Genomic DNA, 21,183 nt, shown 5'->3' on the forward strand with positions numbered 1-21,183 from the left:
GAACCCATTGCGTTCTACTACATGTTTTTCTTTCCTTTCGATAGATTTTTGTAAACACTTCTCATTCAAAGAGGCTGTGTTTTGTGGACCTCTCAAGGCAATAAGAAAATTTGTTTCATAATAATTTTCAAGCATTCTTGCTCTTTTATTTCCATGGAAATTTGACAGTATAAAATAAATTATTTAGTATTTATTGTATTGGATATTGCTTGTAAATATTAACTTCCACCTTCATGTTTGTTATTTCCTTTTATGCACTTGATATCGTATGTACTGTGTGATTTTGTACCTCCTCTAATTGCCGAGGAGTTACCTATGTCCCCCACTGGACACAGCTATCAGTTCTTCCTTTTATTTAGGATTACAAAAGCTATCTCTTTTTTTTTTTTTCTGCTATGCTATTACAGTTCAAATTCCATTATATTAGATTATGCTTTACTAATATGTACACAGAGTTCATGAAAATTGAACTGTACTTTAACTAAGAAAGCAAGCATAATTTGTGGCTACTTTAGCAGTTGAGCTGATTTGTTCAGGGGCAGTTAACAGCTGTTAGGAACTGAGAGGAAAAGTAGAAGATACGTTTGCTTTGAATCTTTTTGGTGTGCCTTACATTGACATTATGAGGGAGACAGTCTACTTATTTGAATTTTAAGCCCCTAAAATGCCAAAGCAGTTTTGATTTTTGTGGCATCTTGCATAAAACCTATTTTCAATTTTCTTTTTCTCCGTCTGCTATATAATTTTTTTGAAAATAAAATTTGCAGCAGCTCCATCAGGCTGCTCACACAGGAGAAAGGAGATACCAGTCGCACAGTAGCTAATATTGTTCAGCAGCACTTGTGTGCTCTACAGAGCCCCACCCAGCTAATTGCCTGACAGACTTAAAAAAAAAAAAATTCAGGAAGGAAAAACAGCCAATCACAATCTTGGCCTTTCACACAAGGGAAAGAGATCACAAAAGGTGCTTCCTTTTTTAAAATGCAGGATTTTAATCATGATCTTGAGACTGTCGCAAGTTTTTCAAAATATTCCTGAAGATGAGCTGATGTTGTTTCATTCACTCTGCTTTATTCTGAGTTATTCCGTGCATGTATCATTTCACTGCGCTCCTCCTCTTTATGTCAGGGAATACAGACAGCGAGAGGAAGCTCAGGTATGCTAGCTCAGCCCCAGTGGGTGTTTTTTGGGGGGGAAGAGGAGCAGGATTATTGGACAAGAGGAGGTTATTTTAGCCACAGAAACTTTCAGATTGGGCCTAGTAACCTGAGGTTTCTCTCAAGTCAGCAGGTGTCTCATTTAATGGCATCAGAAACCAATTAGAACTTTTATCAAACTATGGGAAACATCTGTAGTCATATGTAAATTTAATCATACTAAATTTATTATTGAGCTAAACTACAGAGCTTCCAAAGAAGGGAGGCAATGCTAATGTCACTAATTAATGCACCTTTGCTTTAAACAGCAAAGATGCCATGCCAGCTCTTGAAATCAGAGAGGAAATCTCAGATTCTGTATTCATTCTGCCGGCCTTTCAAAGAAATGATTGGTACAGCCCCCTCCCAAGAAAATGGATTTTTAACATTTGGTCCTCAGAAGCTCAGCCCTGAGAGTGCTTTATTGTGCTAGGTTTTACAATGGGTTTAATATAGCGGGGTGCCAAAGGGCAGGAGGGGAAGAACTTTACAATGTAGATAAAGTAGGTCCTTTCAGGATGCAGACCAAAACCGGTAGTGTGTTTTATTTCATCTCTTAGGACTTTCCTGATGGAGTTCAGTTTTTATCATGCAGTTGTTCTATGTTTGTGTGCCTTTTTCTGTTGTAACTAGATCTAATTTTTTTTAATTAAGAGAAAAAAGCATGCATAAAGCCTTAAAATTGGCAATGTGTTTTTCCTGCTTTTAATACTAATGTTATTCTTGATTTGCTAACACAGCTTACAATTGGCATTCGTTGTAATCTGTTTTACTGACTGAGGTTAATATGAATGAATTTTTTTTTTCTATTTGGGTACCCACTTTCTGTAAGAATAAGTAATTCACTGAATCACATACTATTGATGCATATAGATCGAAACAAACTCATTTAAAAATTACTGTTTACAGCTTTCCTTTAAAATTTTAGGAAGCCTAAATTATATAGCAGTTGTAGGATATTAATCAAAAATTACTTTCTAAAAAGTAAAAGTGGATGTCAACAAAAAAAGGGGGAGAAACATTGCCAGAAGCCAGAAAATCTCTAAGCAAAGCTGCTAATTATTCTTAATGGGCAAGATGAGCACATTAAGAAACAAATGAATACATCAGCAAAATGTAATTGAAAATCGACCTGGCAATGGCACACCACATCTGAGTATTGGCCTGTATGTTATTCTCATCATTTTAAAAATTATTTTTGTTGTTCTTGGCTTCTGAATTTAATGAATCCAACTGAGTCTTCTTAGTCTCTTAAGCTTCTGATGTTTACCTTTTTTTTAAAAAATAGCATTTTCTGATATTTCCTTTTAATTTTCTATTATTTCTTTTTTTAATATGTGAGGCAATGAATGGATTAGTTCTGAATCTTTATGTCACAGAAGCATGTAAACCAGTTGTGAGGTTATTTATTGTCTCCCTAAAAGGTGTTGAATGGATTGCTTATGTCTTCTCAAACTCTCTACTTTGACTCTGGAAAGGTAGATGTTGATCTAAGATTTATTACGCAGAGATGTCTGTAAAGAGATTAAGACTTGAGGTAGAAATGAATTTTGTGAGTTCTGAATATTTTCTCAGACTCATGGGTAGTTTCCCCTAAGGTTTTCCTTGGTCCTTAAACTGCATTTCCATGTCTAACCCAGAGCCTGCTTCCTGAGAGCCACATCTCCCTAAAAATAACATTTTGTCTGTACCCCAAGAGACAAAAGATAAATTAGAAATAGGGTCATTTGGTCCATCCAGTTCTCAAATTTATTCTAAAATAGTGTGAAATATGATCCTTTTTCTTTGGCACTGCCCTTTTAGTGTAGTAAAGAAAGAAATCTGCAACTGCCCACATATATATAATAATTACTCAATAAGCTTTGTAGCTGGTGATGACAATGACATAAGAATAAGGGAGAGAAATAGTATACTGAGTTATTATTGATGCTAAGCCTCTTCCAATTATATTGAATAAAATTAGAACTCCTAAAGGTGAACAACCCTCTCTGGCTACAATCACTAATTTACCCAGCACAAGCACCCTGCCTTGACTCATCCTTAGTAGACATCTAGCATGTTCTCTGCAGAAGATTCCAATGCTTGGTGACTCATGTCTCTGTGCCCTTGATCCAAGCATCTTATCCCCACAGTATGCATGGTCTGGATCATGATCTTGAGCTTAGGATTCTCCCCAAGTTGGTACATCACCTGTGCTTTTTAAAAGAGCTATTGCTGGTTTAACATCACATTTATTTAACAAAGTCCTGACTTCAGTAATTAATAAATGAAGCTTCATGTGGACCCTGCAGCCTGTGCCATGGATGGCTGACACCTTGAGAATCCCAAGCCATCTTCCTGTGTCCAGGCCCCTTCCTCCAATATCTGTGCCAACTGTGCTTTCGTCTACTAGATGAGTCATGAGTGAACTCTATGTGCCTTGTATTGGGTATATCTTTTGAAATTAAGTTAAAATCAATTAAACCAGTATCAATGGCATAAGATTCCAGATGCTAAAGATATAACAGTGAACAAGACAGACCTCGTTTCTGTCCTTGTGGGGCACAGATTTTGCCTTGGCTAGAACACATTTATACATGGGAAAGACACTAAAAAAACTACAGGGCAGAAGTTCTTTGATGCCTTCTAGTTCTTTAAATTCTACAATATAAATTAGTTCTGAGCAGCCCAGAAAGAAAATAAAGCTTAACTGCCAGACCCCTTTTTAGTTAGTATCACCAGCCTCTTCATCCCACCAAAGCTTTTTTGCCTGAATTATTAAAAAAGGTAATGAATTGACATGAATTAGGCACCTACTATGTGTCAGGCCCATCATTTGTGGTAGTGCATTAGGCCTGTACGATAAGTATCATAATTCCTGTTTTAGAGAAACAGGAGCTCAGAGAGGTTAATTGACCCAAGGATACACAGCTACCAAGTATCAGAATCAGCTCTAGAAGCCAGGTTCATCTGACTTCAAAGCTTATGTTTTTTCCTTTTTTTTTCTTTTTTTTTTGAGACAGAGTGTCACTTTGTTGCCCTGGCTAGAGTGAGTGCCATGGCATCAGCCTAGCTCACAGCAACCTCAAACTCCTGGGCTTAAGCAATCCTACTGCCTCAGCCTCCCAAGTAGCTGGGACTACAGGCATGCGCCACCATGCCTGGCTAATTTTTACTATATATATTTTAGTTGGCCATATAATTTCTTTCTATTTTTAGTAGAGACGGGAATCTCGCTCTTGCTCAGGCTGGTCTTGAACTCCTGACCTTGAGCGATCCACCCGCCTCAACCTCCCAGAGTGCTAGGATTACAGGCGTAAGCCACCGTGCTGGGCCTGTTTTTTCCTATTAAACCATTCTGTTTCACCAAAAGCTAAAATGATTTGGTGAATGTCATCTTGCATTTCCTCAGCACCCCCAGGAATAAAAGTTCTCTCATCCATAAACGTAAGAGTTGGCATTGCTAATAGAGAGTTCGTACTGTCTCTATGTCATCCTCTCAATTCATTTGAGTAATAAGCATGTGTAAGAATATTTTGCAGCCTTAAATTAGCAAATATTGTCACATCAAGCATTTTTTAAAAAACTTTTAGAGATCAAAATGAATAAGATTTATATTATAATCTCGTAGTTTCCTACCCTCATTTTTGTTGCTGCAATGAAAATAAAGACAACGTAAACCGAGAAAGTAGTGCTTTGTGAATCATACTGTTATTATTTTTTAAATATTTTCTTGCATAAAGAACAATGCCAACTCTCAAAATGTGTATGCAGCTATTGATAAATATAACGATCACTAATTGCAGGAGGAGGCTAATATTTCAAACAGTATAGTATATACCTATGTAATTTGTTTAAATGATTATTATATAAAAATATATTTTTTAAGAATAAAAATCAACTGAAACAACATTGAAATGGAACTCCGCTCCTGAACTGTGCTTTATTTGAGAATAAAATCTAGAGATTGAATTCTGATTTCCTTTCAGCCACAAGCATATATCCAGTAGCTCTGGAAGTCCAGTTGCCCAGATTGGAGATGAGTGCTCTGTACTCATTTAATCAGAAATCACATTAAGGCTTTCCTCTCACCCAGCCCCTCCCACAGAAGTCTTCCAGGAGGTGGATGCATTCAGAGAATACAATTTGGTCTGCCATGTTGAACACTATGCTGGACATATTGACTCAATTTGATTGGATTTCCTTTATTACCCTGAGGTGACACAGAAGTATGATAAAATCTATTATTAGACACAGTGCCATCCAGAAGAAGCATCAAAATCTGACCTAAAGTAAAGGATGGGGAGCAGGATATCAGATTTATCTCTTAAGGTAATATTTAATAATACTATTGCCATTTTTTTCTCTTTGTACTTGTTTTAATATTAAAAAACCCTCCTAGACCACAAAGGATATTTCTTGCCCCGTTCTAAAAATAAAGCAGCCTAAATACTGCTGTGAATTTTTTTTTTTATTAAAAAACATTGCTTCTAGAATATAAATACATATGCTTGCTTCAGCCTGACCACCCGGAGTCACAGCTTTATAAATTGTATAAAAGTATATAGTGTTAAGATGTTTACTAAAAATTATTAATAGGCTTTCTGAGTTATATAATTTAACTTCCTTGCAACTATTTTATAAAAAGTATTACCTCCACTAACAAAATAATATGTTTTGCTTGATAGATTAGTCATGTACTCACACGACGCTACAGGTGTACCCGGCACATTATGGCATACAGTTGGATGCCATGGAAACTCTGAGTAGGGTGTGGCCAGAGTGTGGGGGAACTTAATCAAAAACAGTTGTCAGTTGACTCTTTCCTAATTTTGTTCTTCTCAGAATAAAGATGTCAGCTGTCCTGTTCTGCAAGACATTTCATTTAGAAGACTTTCCTGAAATACTTTCTTCCTGAAATAGATAGAACTGTAGGCCGATGTGTCATTTTAGTTAATCAAAACAAGTAGGCAAATTAGTCTCTTTTATTTTTTTAATGAATGTAATTTAACGGTATTTAATTTGCATACAGGAAAGTTCACCCAGGAAAAAAAAAAGTCTGCATTATAGCACTTTTGTAAACCTCAACAAAGCCCTTCATTAGGAGACCTAATTGATTTTCCTACCCACTCCTGGGGGGAAGAAAGCTATCACAGTACCTGCTTATTCACTTGGGGAAGAAATGGGTGTGCCTGGCGGTTCAAGCAGAGATTTGGGTTAGAAAGTCCTGTGGCTCTGTTCTTGCAGGGAGATCTTGGCCAAGGCTTGCTTTGAGCACTTCGGAAATCTGTTTTTCTGAGCAATAGGAGAGTATCGCTTGTCTGCTTGGTGTCCTCCCCATGGGCCCAATTTAGTTCAGCTTGCAGCCTTCACTGGAATTATTTTATTTCTTGTTTATTTAAACCTGCCTTATTCCAAAAGAGGGATTTTTGAGGCTTCTTACGGTGACACATACAATATACCATATAAAATAAATGAGAACGTGAGAGCAATTGGAAATTAGAAGGCCAGGAAAATATGATGAAGCCATGAATGGACTTCAGTACAGAAAATATATGCCATAGGAGCTCTTGTGGTTGTTAGAATTAGGTCATACACTTGGCTCTGAGTTGCACAGGGGCCAGAGCAAAGAGAGAAACAGGAACAGCTATAAGATTTATAGTGCCCAGGAATTGAAGCAATGTCAGTTCATCTGCAGTCCACCTTGTTCTAATGTTGTAACCTGATGGTTTTTCCCATGGGCCATCGTAAAGGTGGCACTGTGTGATGTGATGAACCAGCTCCTCAAAATATCTCTTCCATAAATATGGCTGTTTCGTACAAGTCCTTACATGCCAGCAGGTGGCCAAAGGCCAAAGCGTAAGTCTGTAGACAGTTTTTCAGGAGACCTTTCACTGGATTGACTTTCTTCTTCAGTAATTCATTTTCTCTCAAAGATTCTCCAAGCTTGTTTCCATCTTTTTCTTCTCACTTCTTCCCAAGTCTCTCCCTGCTGCTTGTCCCACCCTCCCTACTAGCATTTCAGACACTGGAAACACTTCATCTTGGAAAGTCTTGGAAGACTGGCATGGCCCTGCCCACTGACTGGAAGAGGTTTGCCTTTGGACTCCTTGCACTTTTAAGCAAGTGGAGCATGGCACCTATGGAACAGCCATTCCCCACCAGCACCCATAACTCTAGGCCTTGCCATGGGCTGCCTGAATGTACGTTTCACAGGTGACAAATCTGCAGCCCAGGGAATTCAAAGAGCTTGCTTGTGGCAAGTCAGCATTCGGTGGTAGAGCCAGGGCTATCCCCTTCTCCTGCCTCACACCCTACAGCTCTTTTCACTGTGCTGATCCCATGTAAAATAAAAAGATCGCTGTGTTTGGGGGCTTTCTTTGAGTCAGTTGACAATTGCTGCAGAAGCTTTCTTAACTGTGTTCTATAGATGTGAAAGACATCATTGCAAGGAATCAGAAGGCTGGTGTGTTTAAGACTCAGAAAATATCAAGCTGGTAAGACACCTTTCTGCATTAAAACACTACAGTTGAAACTGCTTTTCTTGGTACTATGAGTGATTATTAAAAGCAATCATGGCTAACATTTATTGAGCACTTACTATGTGTCAGGCACTGTTTTAAGCACTTTACAAGTATCATCTCATTTAATGCTCATAAGACTCCTATGAAGCAGGCAGACACTCTCATTATCTCCAATTAATAGATGAGAAAACAGAAGATAAGTATAGTAACACTGGGTTGGGGATGATTTATGGGTTGATTGTACAATGTGAGCTTGACAGAAGCCCAGACTGGGAACTCCTTAAATGGCTCTATTCCAGTGGTTCTCAAGCTAGGGGCAGTTTTGCCCCCCAGGGAAATTTTGGCATTCTCTGGAGACATTTTTTATTGTCATGACTTGGGGGGAGGAGAGGAAGTGTTGCTACTGGCACCCAGTTGTAGAGGCCAGGGACTCCACTAAGCATCCTACAGTGTACAGAACAGCCCCCACAATCAAGAAGTATCTGGCCCCAAATGCCAATAGTGCCAAGACTCAGAAACCCTGCTCTAGTCCATGATTTTAAGATAGGCTAGGTGTCCATTCCCTTTTAGATTCTGTTAATTCTTATCCAAACTAGGAGAAATGCCCTCAACCAAAATAATGGTATGTTCTGTGATGCTATGTTTCGTTTTTACCCTGTTGGTAATGGACCTGTAGGAATGAGTAATCATTTAGTAATTTTCACATGAAACCTCTGTATTTGTGGATTTTTCTCATGCATTTAACCACAGACTTTATTAGCACAATTCCATTTTTAATTAATTATTTTATTTATTACTGTTCATCTGTCATCCTTTGGTATTTTGAGTTTTCCCTGTGTTGAGGACACTCTCCCACCCCCGCTGCCCAGTTTCATTAAAGAAAAAAAAAAAAAAGATGGCCAAGTAACAATTTATTACAATGCTTGAAAACCTAAGCGGTTGACGTATTGGTGTGAGAGCTATGGAGTAGCAATAATTTTTTTCTGTTATATTAGTTGGTGAATGTAATGCAGTTCCGTATATACGTTTTAAATCCTGCATTAGAATGTTCAGCGTAGGCTGATGGCACAGGGGTAGCGGGCTGTTTCTCATATAAATGAACAAACAGCTCTTCCCAGAGAACCTGGGACAAGTTCAGAGAAAGAGGAAAGTGTGCCCTTACCTGTGTGCTCTTCATTCTCAGGGCACTTTCCTGCACAGTGCGGCAGCCATACCCTTCTGGAGAGGGCTTCATTTTTGGACATGATTTTCAACCTGGTCTTTTAGTTATCAATCAAAAGTGCATTTTCTATGTTGTCCTCATTTACATTTATTTAATGCTTATGGTCATTTGTGACCATTTGAGTGTATTTCAGCATATGGAATCAGGAAATAATAGATTTCAGCTTCATGCTGTGAAGAGAGATTGTGTTTTTACAAGACATAATGTTGTTTACTGGGTGTTAATAATCACTAATTAATAAACATAGCTAGACTTCTAAAATGTTGCATTTTGAGGAATAAAAATGTCAAGTGTTTAAAGTACGAAGTGCAATAGTATTTTCTATCATCGTTTCATAAAATAATTAAGTTACATGAAGCAAAATGTCATTGTTCAACACAGGTCATATCCCAAATGCTTAATACATGGCCTTTGTTTCTATTTTTCTGCTCTCAAAAATGCTATTTCTAAACATATTGTTCTGATATGTACTTGGACATATAGTCTATATGTCAGTAATCATATAGGAACCTCCAAGATGAGGGGTTTTATTCTGTCTTAGTCTCATACTAATTGTAGTCAGTCTCTTCTCTTTTAACCACTGCAAGAATTTTGTGGAAAGTCTGCTAAAGCACTTGCTAGAAAACAGGTGATGAGTCAGTCCTTGAAATGCCTTGATCTTATATTAAGGAGCTACCTGACCACTTAACTGTTAAGAAGCTCAGAGAAACCACCAACCAATGACGTAGTAATCAGCATTCCCCTTCATCCACCACTTTCCCACCCATAACCAGTACAATGTGATGAAAGTATTAGTTCCATGAGAGAAGAAATAAAAGGAAACCATTCACAAAAGAACTAAGATATAGTTCAATATTCTTTTTTAGTGCCTTAATGCATATGCAGAATTTTTCCTCCAAATTGGAGGTGTGGAATAACAGTAGCGACAGATAACGAAGAGGTATTTACCATAGCTACAAAGCCCACACGTGAGCCAAATATTTCTGCTATTAAAAAGCACTTCAAAGCTTGACATGAAGTTTGTAACAGCTGAATGTCTCTTGTGACTTCATTTGCAAAGAAGATGTATAAGCTGAAAGGAAAGTAGTGATATGAGAACTGTGAGCCTAAGAAATGATGTTTTTAAAAAAGGAATGAGATGCTGCCCAGAAATTTGACTGGTGCCCCCGCTCCTATTCCCACTACTCTGACAATGTTCTCAGTAACTACTAGCATTTTTCTGGGTACCAACCTCTTCCTACCTCTTACACAGGGACAGACCCAGGTTGTGTGGGGCCTGAAGCTTATTTTGAGGCCCTCTTTAGAAGGATGAATTTGATTATACCTTACGCTAGTAAATTTTACGGGAACATAGGACACTGAAGCTTCATTAGCCTCACCGCAAATCTGCCCCTGCTTTCATAAGAACCACCTTCCTTGCCTAGAGTAACTCTCTTCCCTTATATGCCAAACATTCTTGCTCCCTCTGATCCATTTTAATCCCAGTCTGATTGTTGCTAAATATGAAAAATATGTTTGTGAAAGCCTGAAGGCCTTAGCCCTGGTGGGATCTAGGATCCATGTATTAATACATGAAGCATTATATTCATTACATCGCAAAGATCTTAATGCAATCATTTGATGGTGTATTTGTCCATCCACACAATCATCCATTCATTTAACACATATGTCCAAAGTACTCTACCTTTGGGAATATAAATACGGAGTTATTGAGAGTAATTCTTGAACAAAAGAAAACTATGCTTCTAAATATAGCTAGAGATTGATGAAAGAGCAAGGATATTTACAGCATCTCGATTGTTGGGTTTATGTGAAGCTGTCTTCAAAATTGTGACTGTCTAACAAAGAACCATTCGGTGCTTTTGACGTCTACATATTTCTAGGTCTTCCAGAATTAGTGAATAGCGTCATTCTCTGGTTAATATTAGTTAAAAGTTATACTTTTTAAAAAAGATCTATTAATTTTACCCTGCTGTGATGTTAAAAGTACATTTCACTTAAGAGTTTATCTTTGTGAAAGATGCTAGTGAATTTTAGGCTTATGACTTTTATTATTCTTTAATAAACTGAATTTTAGTAAACTATGGATCTTATTTTAAGACTTTTTTATAATCCAAATCTTACTTTTATATGGGCCTCCAGGATTGCCTGTTGGTCCCCTTGCCCTGTTGCTTTTTAAGATTTATGTCTTTTCTAGGCTCAGCTTCCTTTACAAGTTAAATCGGGGATGTGGAAAATATGATTTAAATGTATAGCCCAACCAAGTGGGATCCAATGGCTGATCTTTCCAGGCCTTCTGCAGTCTCCTCAGGCCATCAAACCTCCACCTCCTCCTTCAGCCCCCCAAGTCTCCTCACTCACCTCCCACATATTTGGTCTTTCCAGCTCTGTTCTTTGCCAATCTTGTTACCCTCCTCTTTGTCCATCCAAATCCTTCCTTTCAGGATGGCCCACGTACCATTTCCCCCTGCCTTCTCAGACTCTTTCAGCCCACCCTAATCTTTTCTTTCTTTCATCTTCCGTTGGCCTTAGAATAGTACCACAGTTTAATGTGGCACATTCTCTGTTTGTTCAAAGCATGTTGACTTTGTTTCTGTGTTCATTGGGTCATTCACTTGTTGACAGATATTTTGATCACCTTCTGTTTGCCAAGTACCATTCTAGGTGCTGGAGGTGTAGTGGTGAACAAGACCAAGAAAGTCCATGCCTTCTTGGAGTTCACATCCTAGGGAGGAAGACAGATAATTTTCTCGAAAGCAATGATTCTGTTTAATATGTTTTCTTACTCCCTGAAGCAATTAATAGGCTTTATCCTTGGTATATGAAAGCTTTGTATTTGAAAGATTTGTATTTGGAGCACATTTTGAAAGACGTGAATCCATCAGGCTTATAGAACCAAATAATTTTTAGTAGAAGAAAGTCAAGCTCTAGAGATTCCGACATCAGTTTCTATATCAGATAGCTGACTTTCATTTCAGGATTGGCTTCTTCTCAGGCATGCGCATGTAGTGTCTGTAGACAAACTGACAGTGTGAGTAGGCATTTATCTGTTCTTTGTCAGGTTGAAGAGGAAGGTTAGTAGAAGGTAACTGAGATAAGGAAGCTGAGGGCTCTCTTTAAGAAATTTTCTGATAAAATATACCTGTGAGTGAGTTTTGCTAGAATTGCAGTAAAAGAATCTTGAGAATTGCTGAGAATTCTAGAGATGCTACTGCCCTGTTTCCTTCCTTAGCTATCTTGGATATGACAAAATGGAATTATTATGTGTGCTTTCTATTACTAACAAGGAACATTGTTGATTTGCTTGACAATTTTATAGAAGGGCTCATGTCACTACTATTTAGTGTTTTGCACTGAAGAAACCAACTCACATAGGAAAGTTATCCTATGTTTCAGATAGTCTGATAGAGTCGCCCTTTTTGTATTAAAATGAGCCACATTTTAAAACTTGGAGACACTGGGTTTTTTTAGGGACCCTCTTAAACTACGGTAAATTAAAAATTAAGGCCTTTTATTTAACAATAACATTGTGTTGACTCTTCAGACTTGCCCATTCCTATTCTTGATCAAGGTCAAAATCTCACCACCAAAAATAGGCCTGTACTGATAGCCAGGCGTGCATATCAGACTAGTGTATTCTCTGTGAACATGTCTTCTGGTGTTAAGAGAAAAATCTTTCTCCCTTCACAGAATTTTATATCACATAAGTTATATACCAATAAAAATGTCTATTTTCAAAGTAGTTCTTCACTTAAAAAGGGACAGGGACAGTCTTTAAAAATTTTTTTAGAGAATGGCCCATCATGATTCACTAAACAATCATTTATTTTTTACCTTAATAATGGACATGAATTTGCTTTCAAACAATGCTGCAGTGAAACACATCTGTACATAAATATATGTTTGCAAGTATATCTATAGAACAAATTTTCAGAAGTGGATTTTGTCTATTTGTATGACCCTAGCAAACACTGTGTAACTATAACTTTGCAATATATTTTCATAGCTGTTAAGACTAATGCCATTATTCTTTCTTCTTTAGAATTTTCTAAAATTCTGTTGTTTTTTTATTATATTGGCATTTTCATTGTGATTGAAATAAATTTATAAATAAATTTGCTAAGACCTGACTTTTTAAAAACTTTGAGTCTTCCTATTCAAGAACATGAGTGTTTTTATTTAAGCTTTTTTAGGTGTTTCACTAGCATTTTCAATTCTCTTGTTAAGTTTATTTTTGGAAACTATCTTTTTTGTTAATCTTATAAATAGGATCTTCTCTTCCATTATGTTTTCTAACTGGTTGTATTTGCATATATAAAAACAAAGCTATAGTGTTTGGTGTAGTAAATGTTTAGTCACCTCAGTGAGTTCTTATTATTTCTAATACTTTGTCAGTTTATCCTCTTGAATTTTCCAAATAAACAGTCATATCATCTCAAATGATGACAATTTTGACCTCTTTCTGATTCTTATACCTCTTTTTTCTTTCTCTTGAATAATTTTATTAGATAAATGTTTTCACAATGATTATTAAATAATAGGCATCTTTGGGTCCGACTTTGTTGAGAATATGCTAATGTTTCAATATTAAGCATGCATTAGCTTTTGGGTTGAGATATATATTTTTTTATCTTGTTAAGGAATTCTTGTGTTGATTTCTATTTTTAAGAGATTTCTTATCATAAATAAATATGGAATTTTATCAGATATCTTTTCAGCATCAGTGGAGATGACCAAATTGCTTTTCTTATTTAACCTCTATGACAAATCATTTTAACAGGTTTCCTAATATTAAAACATTTCTGCATTTCTAGTTACTTGGTCATGGTGTCTTAATTCTTCTTTTAATATGCTGCTGTACTCTAATAATATGTTATCTGGGATTTTTTAAATATCAACTTTATTGAGATATAATTCACATACTATACAAGTCACCCACTTAAAAGTATACAATTCAGTGGCTTCTAGAATATGTACAGGTTTGTGCAACCATCACAATCAATTACAGAGTATTTTTATTACCCCAAAAGAAACCCTATAGCCATTAGTAATTACTCCTTACCATCCCCCTACTTTTCCTCCTTCCCAGGGCTAGGCAACCACTATCTATATTCTGTCTCTATGCATCTGCTTATTCTGGACATTTCACATAAATGGAATCATACAATAGGTGTTCTTTTGAGTCTGGCTTCTGTCACTTAACATAGTGTTTTCAAGGTTCATTAATGTCATAGCATGCATCAAGGTGTTTACGGCTGAACAATATTCCACTTATATGGTTATACATTTTATTTATCCATTCATCAGTTGGTGGATATTTGGGTTGTTTCCATGTATTGGCTATTATGGATAATGCTGCCATGAACATTTATGTATAAGATTTTGTGATGTTTCATTTTGATTGGGTCTATGTGGTCATATAATAACTCTACATTTAAACTTTTGAGGAACTGCCAAACTATTTTTCAAAGTGGCTGGACCACTTTACATTGCCACCAGCAGTATATGATATCATCTGGACTTTTTGCATTTACCTTCATCCACAAAATTGGTCCAGGGTTTTCTTTATCATGCAATCTTTGTCAGATTTTAACATCAAGTTCTTAAAAGAATTTGGAAGCTTTTCTTACCTTTTGAACCACCTCTTAGTGGGTCACCCTACACTGCTACCCTAATTCCAGATCAGAATAATGTTTACCCTATTATTTTGCATATGATATTAATAATTTATAGTGGCAAGAAATAAAAATGATTCCTATACTAAAAAATACACTGCACTTGAAAGCACATTAAGTTTGAAAAATAAAGGAAAAAAGAAAAAGAAATAAAAACACCAAAAAGCAATAATTAATTTTGTTATTTCATATCAAATGGCACATAATTATAATTTCCAATCCATTAGTTCTAATAGTTTGTTGTCACTTTGTTTGCTACCATGTAAGTTAATCAGCTGTCATAATCATAGAATCAGAGATATTTGAGATGGAAAATATAATTAGTAAAATAATTAGTACTTTTCATTCTAGGATCTCAAGACCCTACGCAATCCTCTTTAACCAGTGCAGAATACACCAGTCTCTAACATGGGGGAGGTCTGAATGTTAGGCAAATCTATCTTCCTTTTGGACTCTGGAATAAGTTCATTTCAGCTAAATTCCAGACAAAAACACAGAGCTGGGATCAGCCTTAAAGTCAGTCTTTAAGTGATACATATAAGTGATAAACTGGAGCAACAGTTCTCAAACTTTATTCTCAGAATCATTTGCAGAGTTTGTTACGACACAGATTGTTGGGCCCCACACCCTTGGAGGCTGAAGTGGGGCCCGTGACTTTTCATTTCCAACAGGTGACTCTGACGCTGCTGGTCTGGAGCCGTCATTTGGGAACCACTGAACTAGAGTCCTGAGAGTTTTTCATTGAATTCCATCGTGTTCCATTGCTTTAAAGTTGTCCAGATTTCTATTTGTTAAAGCCAGCTCCATTCACTGTATTCGCTTGCTTATTTTACAGATGCCATGTACTTACAAAGAAAGAAAAAAACCTGACTCACAGTCAGCTCTCAGTTGTCTGTAGTTAACTAATCTTGTAGGGCTTCTAAGGTGAAAATTTCATTGAGACCCAATTTTACTTCCCCCTTACCTTTCTCCAAGCCTTATTCCTAGTCTAAAGATGTAAATTAATTTTGTTTGATGATAGAAACAGCAAAGTTGATCAGGTCATCTGTTTCAAGGAATTTAAATATGTGAAATCCTGTTTTGGTTAATCTGTGATGTTGCTTCCTTCCCTTGGCTAAGGGACGTGTTCTTAATCAAGTCTGTCTTTAGGGCAACTGTTGTTTCTCCGGAGTGGTGCCCTCTTTAAAATTCCCTTTTTGAAAATAATGAAATTTGATGCTTGGAACTGAAGTCTAGACCTGTGGCTAAAGGATGTTTTAAACCTAAATCCAAATATGTAGAGATTTTCTGGAACAGGGTTTCTCCAAGGGGTTCAAGACCTATCCTCATGGGAATCACCTGTGGGACTTTCTTTTAAAAACATGTTTCCAGGCCTCAGACCAACTTTGTTTGCTCAGTCAGACTCTATGGGGTTGAGGCTTATGAATCTGACAGTTTAACAACCTCTTCAGGTGATTCTAATATATCTGGAGCACAGCCCACACTTTGATAAACTCACTTTATATCTCTAGATTGCTGCTCAGATTAGTAAACTGAAAGCACAGAGGTAAATGTATGGATATTCTCTGTCTGTCCATAGCAGAGATATTTTTTACCTTCCATGTCAGGGCTTTATTCCCCACTTTGGACTCTGAATTTCTATGGTGTCATCTTAATGAAGATGTGACTGGCATTGGAAGGGGAAAGGTGGACAGATAGGAGAGTAATTCTTCTGATTAGTTTCTTGTCTACATCACAGCCTTAGTTGTTGGGATTCAGCAAGAAGCACACACTAGAGGTGGAAAAAGCTTTAGGGTTAATCCAACCGCAGTTCTCAACCAGAGGTGGACTTTGTGTCTACCTCTGCACTGTGTGTAATCATATGGGACATTTTTGTTTGGTTGTCACAATAGCTAAGGGTTTTTATAGTCCCAAGAGCAACAGGGACTGAAAACATCCTACAATACAAGGGACAGTCCACTACAATGAAGAATTGTCCTTCCTAGCTGTCAATACTACCCCAGGTGAGAAATACTAGTTCTAGACTAGGTGAGAAAATGAAGATCCAAAGATATTGCTTGGATCTCTTTTATAGCATTGTTATGTTTTCTGGACTTGTGTGTGTGTGTGTGTGTGTGCGCACATATGTGTGCATGTGCTATATCTGCCTTACATACACTCTTTAAGGTTATAGAATTGCTTTTATTAATGAATAACATCTTTGTCTAAAATATTTCACTAAGCTGCTATTCTAGTTCAACTTGTATTATTCAGTTCAATGCAATAAAATGTAATCTAGTGTATGCTACATGTAAGGCACTGTGATGGGCTCTTTAGGGGTTTTAAGAAGGAGTAAGGTGAGGTTTCTGCCTTTAGGAAGTTCCAGATGTCCAGACAAGAGAGAGACACTTCTCCAGCTTCCAAGACACAAGGCAGAGTCTGCTCTAATTGAGTTCATTATGCTATGTGAGTATACAGAGATCAGCCATTTAAGGTGGAAGGATCTGAGAACGCTTCATGAAGGAGGTGGCCATTGAGCTGTGACCTAGTAAATTAAAGGCAATGAAAGAAAAACAGTTGAAGTGAGCATTCCAGGTATAAAAAGCAGGGAGGAAGTAATCAAAGACATAGAAGTAGAAAAGATGTGTCCAGGCAAAGTGAGTTATTTGTGGTGAATAGGGAGAGACTAGAGGCAGACAGACCAGTTGAGAAGTCATCACATTGGGGTGGAGGGGGAGTGAACGGGACATGCACGTGAAGGTGTCAGGCAAAGTTCTATTTCTTGATCTGGGTGGTGGTTACAAGGGTGTTTGCCTCACAGTAAGGAAGGCATATATTTGTTTCATGTGGCTTATTGTTTAATTTGTCTATATTTTATTTTACAATAACAAGAACCTTTTGATTTTGAAAAAGCCATTTCAGTAGTTCCAGAGAGAAAGAAAGAAGTAGTCCAGGCCTGAATGAGAGTGAAAAATGGTGAGCAAATATGGGGCCATTCCACACAAGTGATGGTATGTGGGATGCAAAGAAAACAGGCAAAATCCAATATATTTTCTTCTCAGATATTGTAGTTTTCATTTCTGGAAGTTTTATTTGGGACTTTAAAAAATCTCTTCCATGACACCACCTGATTTTGGGGATATATTAAATACCATTATGATTACTGTTTTAATGACCTTGTCTGCTAATTCTGACATCTATGTCAGTTTTACAACAGGTTCAATTATTTGATTTGTCTCCTAACTATGGGTTTTATTATTTTAATTCTTTGCATATTTGGCTATCTTTGATTATATAGCAGGCATTTTGAATTTAACCACGTTAAGATCTGAACATTTTGGTATTCCTGTAAATGTTTTTGTTCTGGGGTACAGTTAAGTTACTTTGAAATAGTTTGATACTTTCGTGTCTTGCTTTTGAGATTTGTCAGGCAGAACCAGGGCAGTGTTTAGTCTAGGACTCATTATTCTCCACTACTGAGAGAAGACCCTTCTGAGGACTCTACCCAATGCCTGTAAATTGTGAGGTTTTCTAGTCTGCCTGGTGGAACAGGCACTATTCCTGGCCCTGTGTGAACACTGGCCCACTCCCCTCCAATCCTCTTGGATGGTTCTTTCTCTAACCTCAAGTAGTTTCCTCACATGCATGCATGAATTAGTTCTCTACAGAATACTCTTCAGGGACCATCTACAGATTTCCAGTGTTCTTGCTCTGTGCAGCCCTCTTCTATTCAGTACTCTATCCTGGGAGCTCTAACTGCCTCAGTTACCTCAGACTCTCAGTTTCATCTCCTTAGCTCAGGCAGTTCACCTGGTTCTACCTCGTTCTCCCTCTCTATGCTGTGCCTGGAAACTCCCTCAGGGCAGTGCTCTGAGGTAATAGTAGGGCTCATTTCATTTGTTTTTCCTTTCTCAAGGATCACTGTCCTGTGTTGGTCATGTTCAGTGTCTTGAAAACTACTGTTTTATATATTTTGTCTACTTTTTTTGGTTGTTTTATGCAAAAGGCTAAATGAGGGCCTTGTTATTTCCATCTTTGCCGGAAGCAGAAATCCTCAGAAAGCATTCTAAGTGGCCTTCCTATCTAGCTAATCTACATTTCTATTCAGAGGACAACTTAATAATAAGAACTTCTATTTCTTGAGGGCCTTCTGGGTGTCAGGCACTGTGCTAGGTAGTTACACACAATTTACTTACATAACATATTTATTGAGCAGTTATTGTGTACCAGGGACTATTCCAAGCATTGGAAATACATCACTGTACCAAACAGATTTTAAGAGTCTCTATCCGTGTGGTGTTTATATTCTAGTGGGGAAAAAGAGAATAAACAAAATTAACAATTTAGTTATATAGCACTTTAAAGTTTAATGACTGTTATAGAAAAATAAAAAGCAAGATAAGGGATTTCTGAAGTGCTGGACTAAAAATAAATGATTGCAGTTTTAAAGAGGGTGGTCAAGGGAGGCTCCCTGAGAAGGTAAGGCATTTGAGCAAAGACATAAAGGAGGTGAGGAGAGAGCCATAGAGGTATCTGGAGGAAGAGCATTTAGGCAGAGTGAGCAGCCAGTATCAAGCTCCTAGGACAGAAGCATGCGTGGTGTACCTAAGAAATCATAAGGAGGTCGGTGTCATTAGAGGAAAGAGAACAAAGGGGAGAGTAATAGGAGATGAGGTCAGTGGTAACCAGGCCTAATTGTATAAGGTCTTGTAAGTCATTGCAAAGTCACTGGCTTTACTCTGAGTGAAGAGAGGAAAGGCTCATGATCTGACCTGTGTTTTAAAAGGATCACTCTGGCTGCTCTCTTGAGCAGAGATTGTAGGATGACAGGTGGAAGCAGGGAGACCAGTAAGGAGATGAGGCAATAATTCAGATGAGAGGTGATGGTAGTTTAAACCAGGTGGGAGCAGTAGAAATAGAGAGAAGTGGTTGGATTTTGATACATTTCAAAGACAGAACTACCTGCATTTCTGGCATACTTAATGTGGAGCATAAAATAAAAGGTCAGGGATATATTCCATGTTTTGGGCCTAAGCAACTGGAAAGATAGAATTACCATTAACGAGATAAAAAAGGCTGTGAGTGAGTGAATTTCGGGAACGATGATCGGGAATTCAAATTTGAACATGTTAAATTTGAGATGTCTATTAGATATCCAAGTGGATATATTAAAATAGGAAGTTGGAGGTATGAATCTGGGGTTCATGGGAGAGGCACAGGCCAACAGGTCAAGTAGAATGAAGACTAAGAACTGACCTGAATTTAGCAATGTGGAGATCTTTGGTGAGTTTGACAACAGCATTTTGGTGGAATGTCAGGGCTTGATTGCAGTGGATTTAAGAGGCAATGGGAGGAGACGAATTGGAAACAGTTTCAAGGAGTTTTTCTGCAAAGGAGGAACAGAGAAATGGAGCAATAACTGGAGGGGAAGGTAGCATCAAGAGAGGGTATTTTACAAGGGGAAAAATAACTGCACATTTGAATACCGGTGGAAATAATCCAGAGAGGGGAAAGAGCTGATAATGTAGGAAAAAGAAAGGAAATTGCTAGAGCCATGTCCTAGAATAGATGAAAGGGGATGGATGTGGGATATACGAGAAGATACTGGCTGTAGACAGGAGTACAGATGAAACCTCATCTGTGATAATAGGCAGGAAGGCATAGTATGTAGGTGCAGATGCTGTCAGGAGCATAAGTGTGGTGGTGGGAGTTTATGGAAGTTCTCATCTGATTGCTGCAATTTTGACAATAAAGTAGGAAGCAAGGTCATCAGCTGAAAGTGAGGATGAGGGAGGTAGTGTTAGAATTTTGAAAAGAGAAGAGAAAGTGCAAAATAATAAGCTAGGAGAGTGGGAGACTAAATGGACAAAGGAAATGTAAGTATAACTGCCAGACATCATTAAGAGTTCACTTGAGGTTCATGGTCATGAATTTAAAGCAAAGCCAGTCAGAATGCTTGTGTGCTGTCTCCAGCCACATTTAGTGTACAAGGTGCAGTCATGGATCAGGCTGAGAGCTGGATTTAACAAATACAAGGAAGTAAGAGAGGGACAAAGGAGTAGGGGGTATATACAAGGGAGTAATTAAAATGATAGGCTATGGAATTTAAGCTGGGTAAGAAAGAAAGATAAATATTAGGAAAGAGGGACAGTGACATGGTGATAAGATCAGCGTGGGCCAGTGGGATTGAAGAATGGTTGGATCAGAGTAACTTCTAGAAGGAGTGAGCTGTGAAAGACGGCAGGGGTTGGTCAGAGAGTGGGTTAGGGTTGCAGTAATTGGTCAAGACAAGGTCTAAAGCAGGGCTACCCAATGAGTACTCTGTGGACTGATGTGAACTGTATTTTATTGATCTCTAGTGAAGTTAAGTTAGAAATTGAAATGTTTGGAAACATTGCTGCAACATCCAAGCATATGATCAGTGGACTTGTTTTGGGATGCATTTGTTTTTTCAGTCTCCTTTGTCTACTGATTTGTGATTGTATTTTGCAAAAATATTGGTCTGCAACAGATTGGATACAAACAAACAAAAAGCAGGTCCTTCCCCAGAGCTGAAGCAGAGCTCTTGCATGCATGACTATGCATGGGACTGTTTCTAGAAGGTAGAG

General features: G+C 37.6%; 1 protein-coding gene across 4 annotated transcripts in view; it reads left to right on the forward strand.

Annotated features, from left to right (window-relative positions):
• Window positions 1-21,183, forward strand: part of CAMKMT (calmodulin-lysine N-methyltransferase) — a 325,200-nt gene that overhangs the window by 276,005 nt on the left and 28,012 nt on the right. For 3 of the 4 annotated variants that reach the window (XM_045549518.1, XM_045549520.1, XM_045549519.1), the window contains exon 7: window positions 7,606-7,672. The exons of the other annotated variant lie outside the window; for it this stretch is intronic. In XM_045549518.1, coding sequence (XP_045405474.1) covers window positions 7,606-7,672 — 67 coding nt within the window. The remainder of the gene's footprint in view (window positions 1-7,605; window positions 7,673-21,183) is intronic. 4 annotated transcript variants of the gene reach the window in all.

Source organism: Lemur catta, chromosome 4, assembly GCF_020740605.2.
Source record: "Lemur catta isolate mLemCat1 chromosome 4, mLemCat1.pri, whole genome shotgun sequence".
Lineage (NCBI taxonomy): Eukaryota > Metazoa > Chordata > Mammalia > Primates > Lemuridae > Lemur > Lemur catta.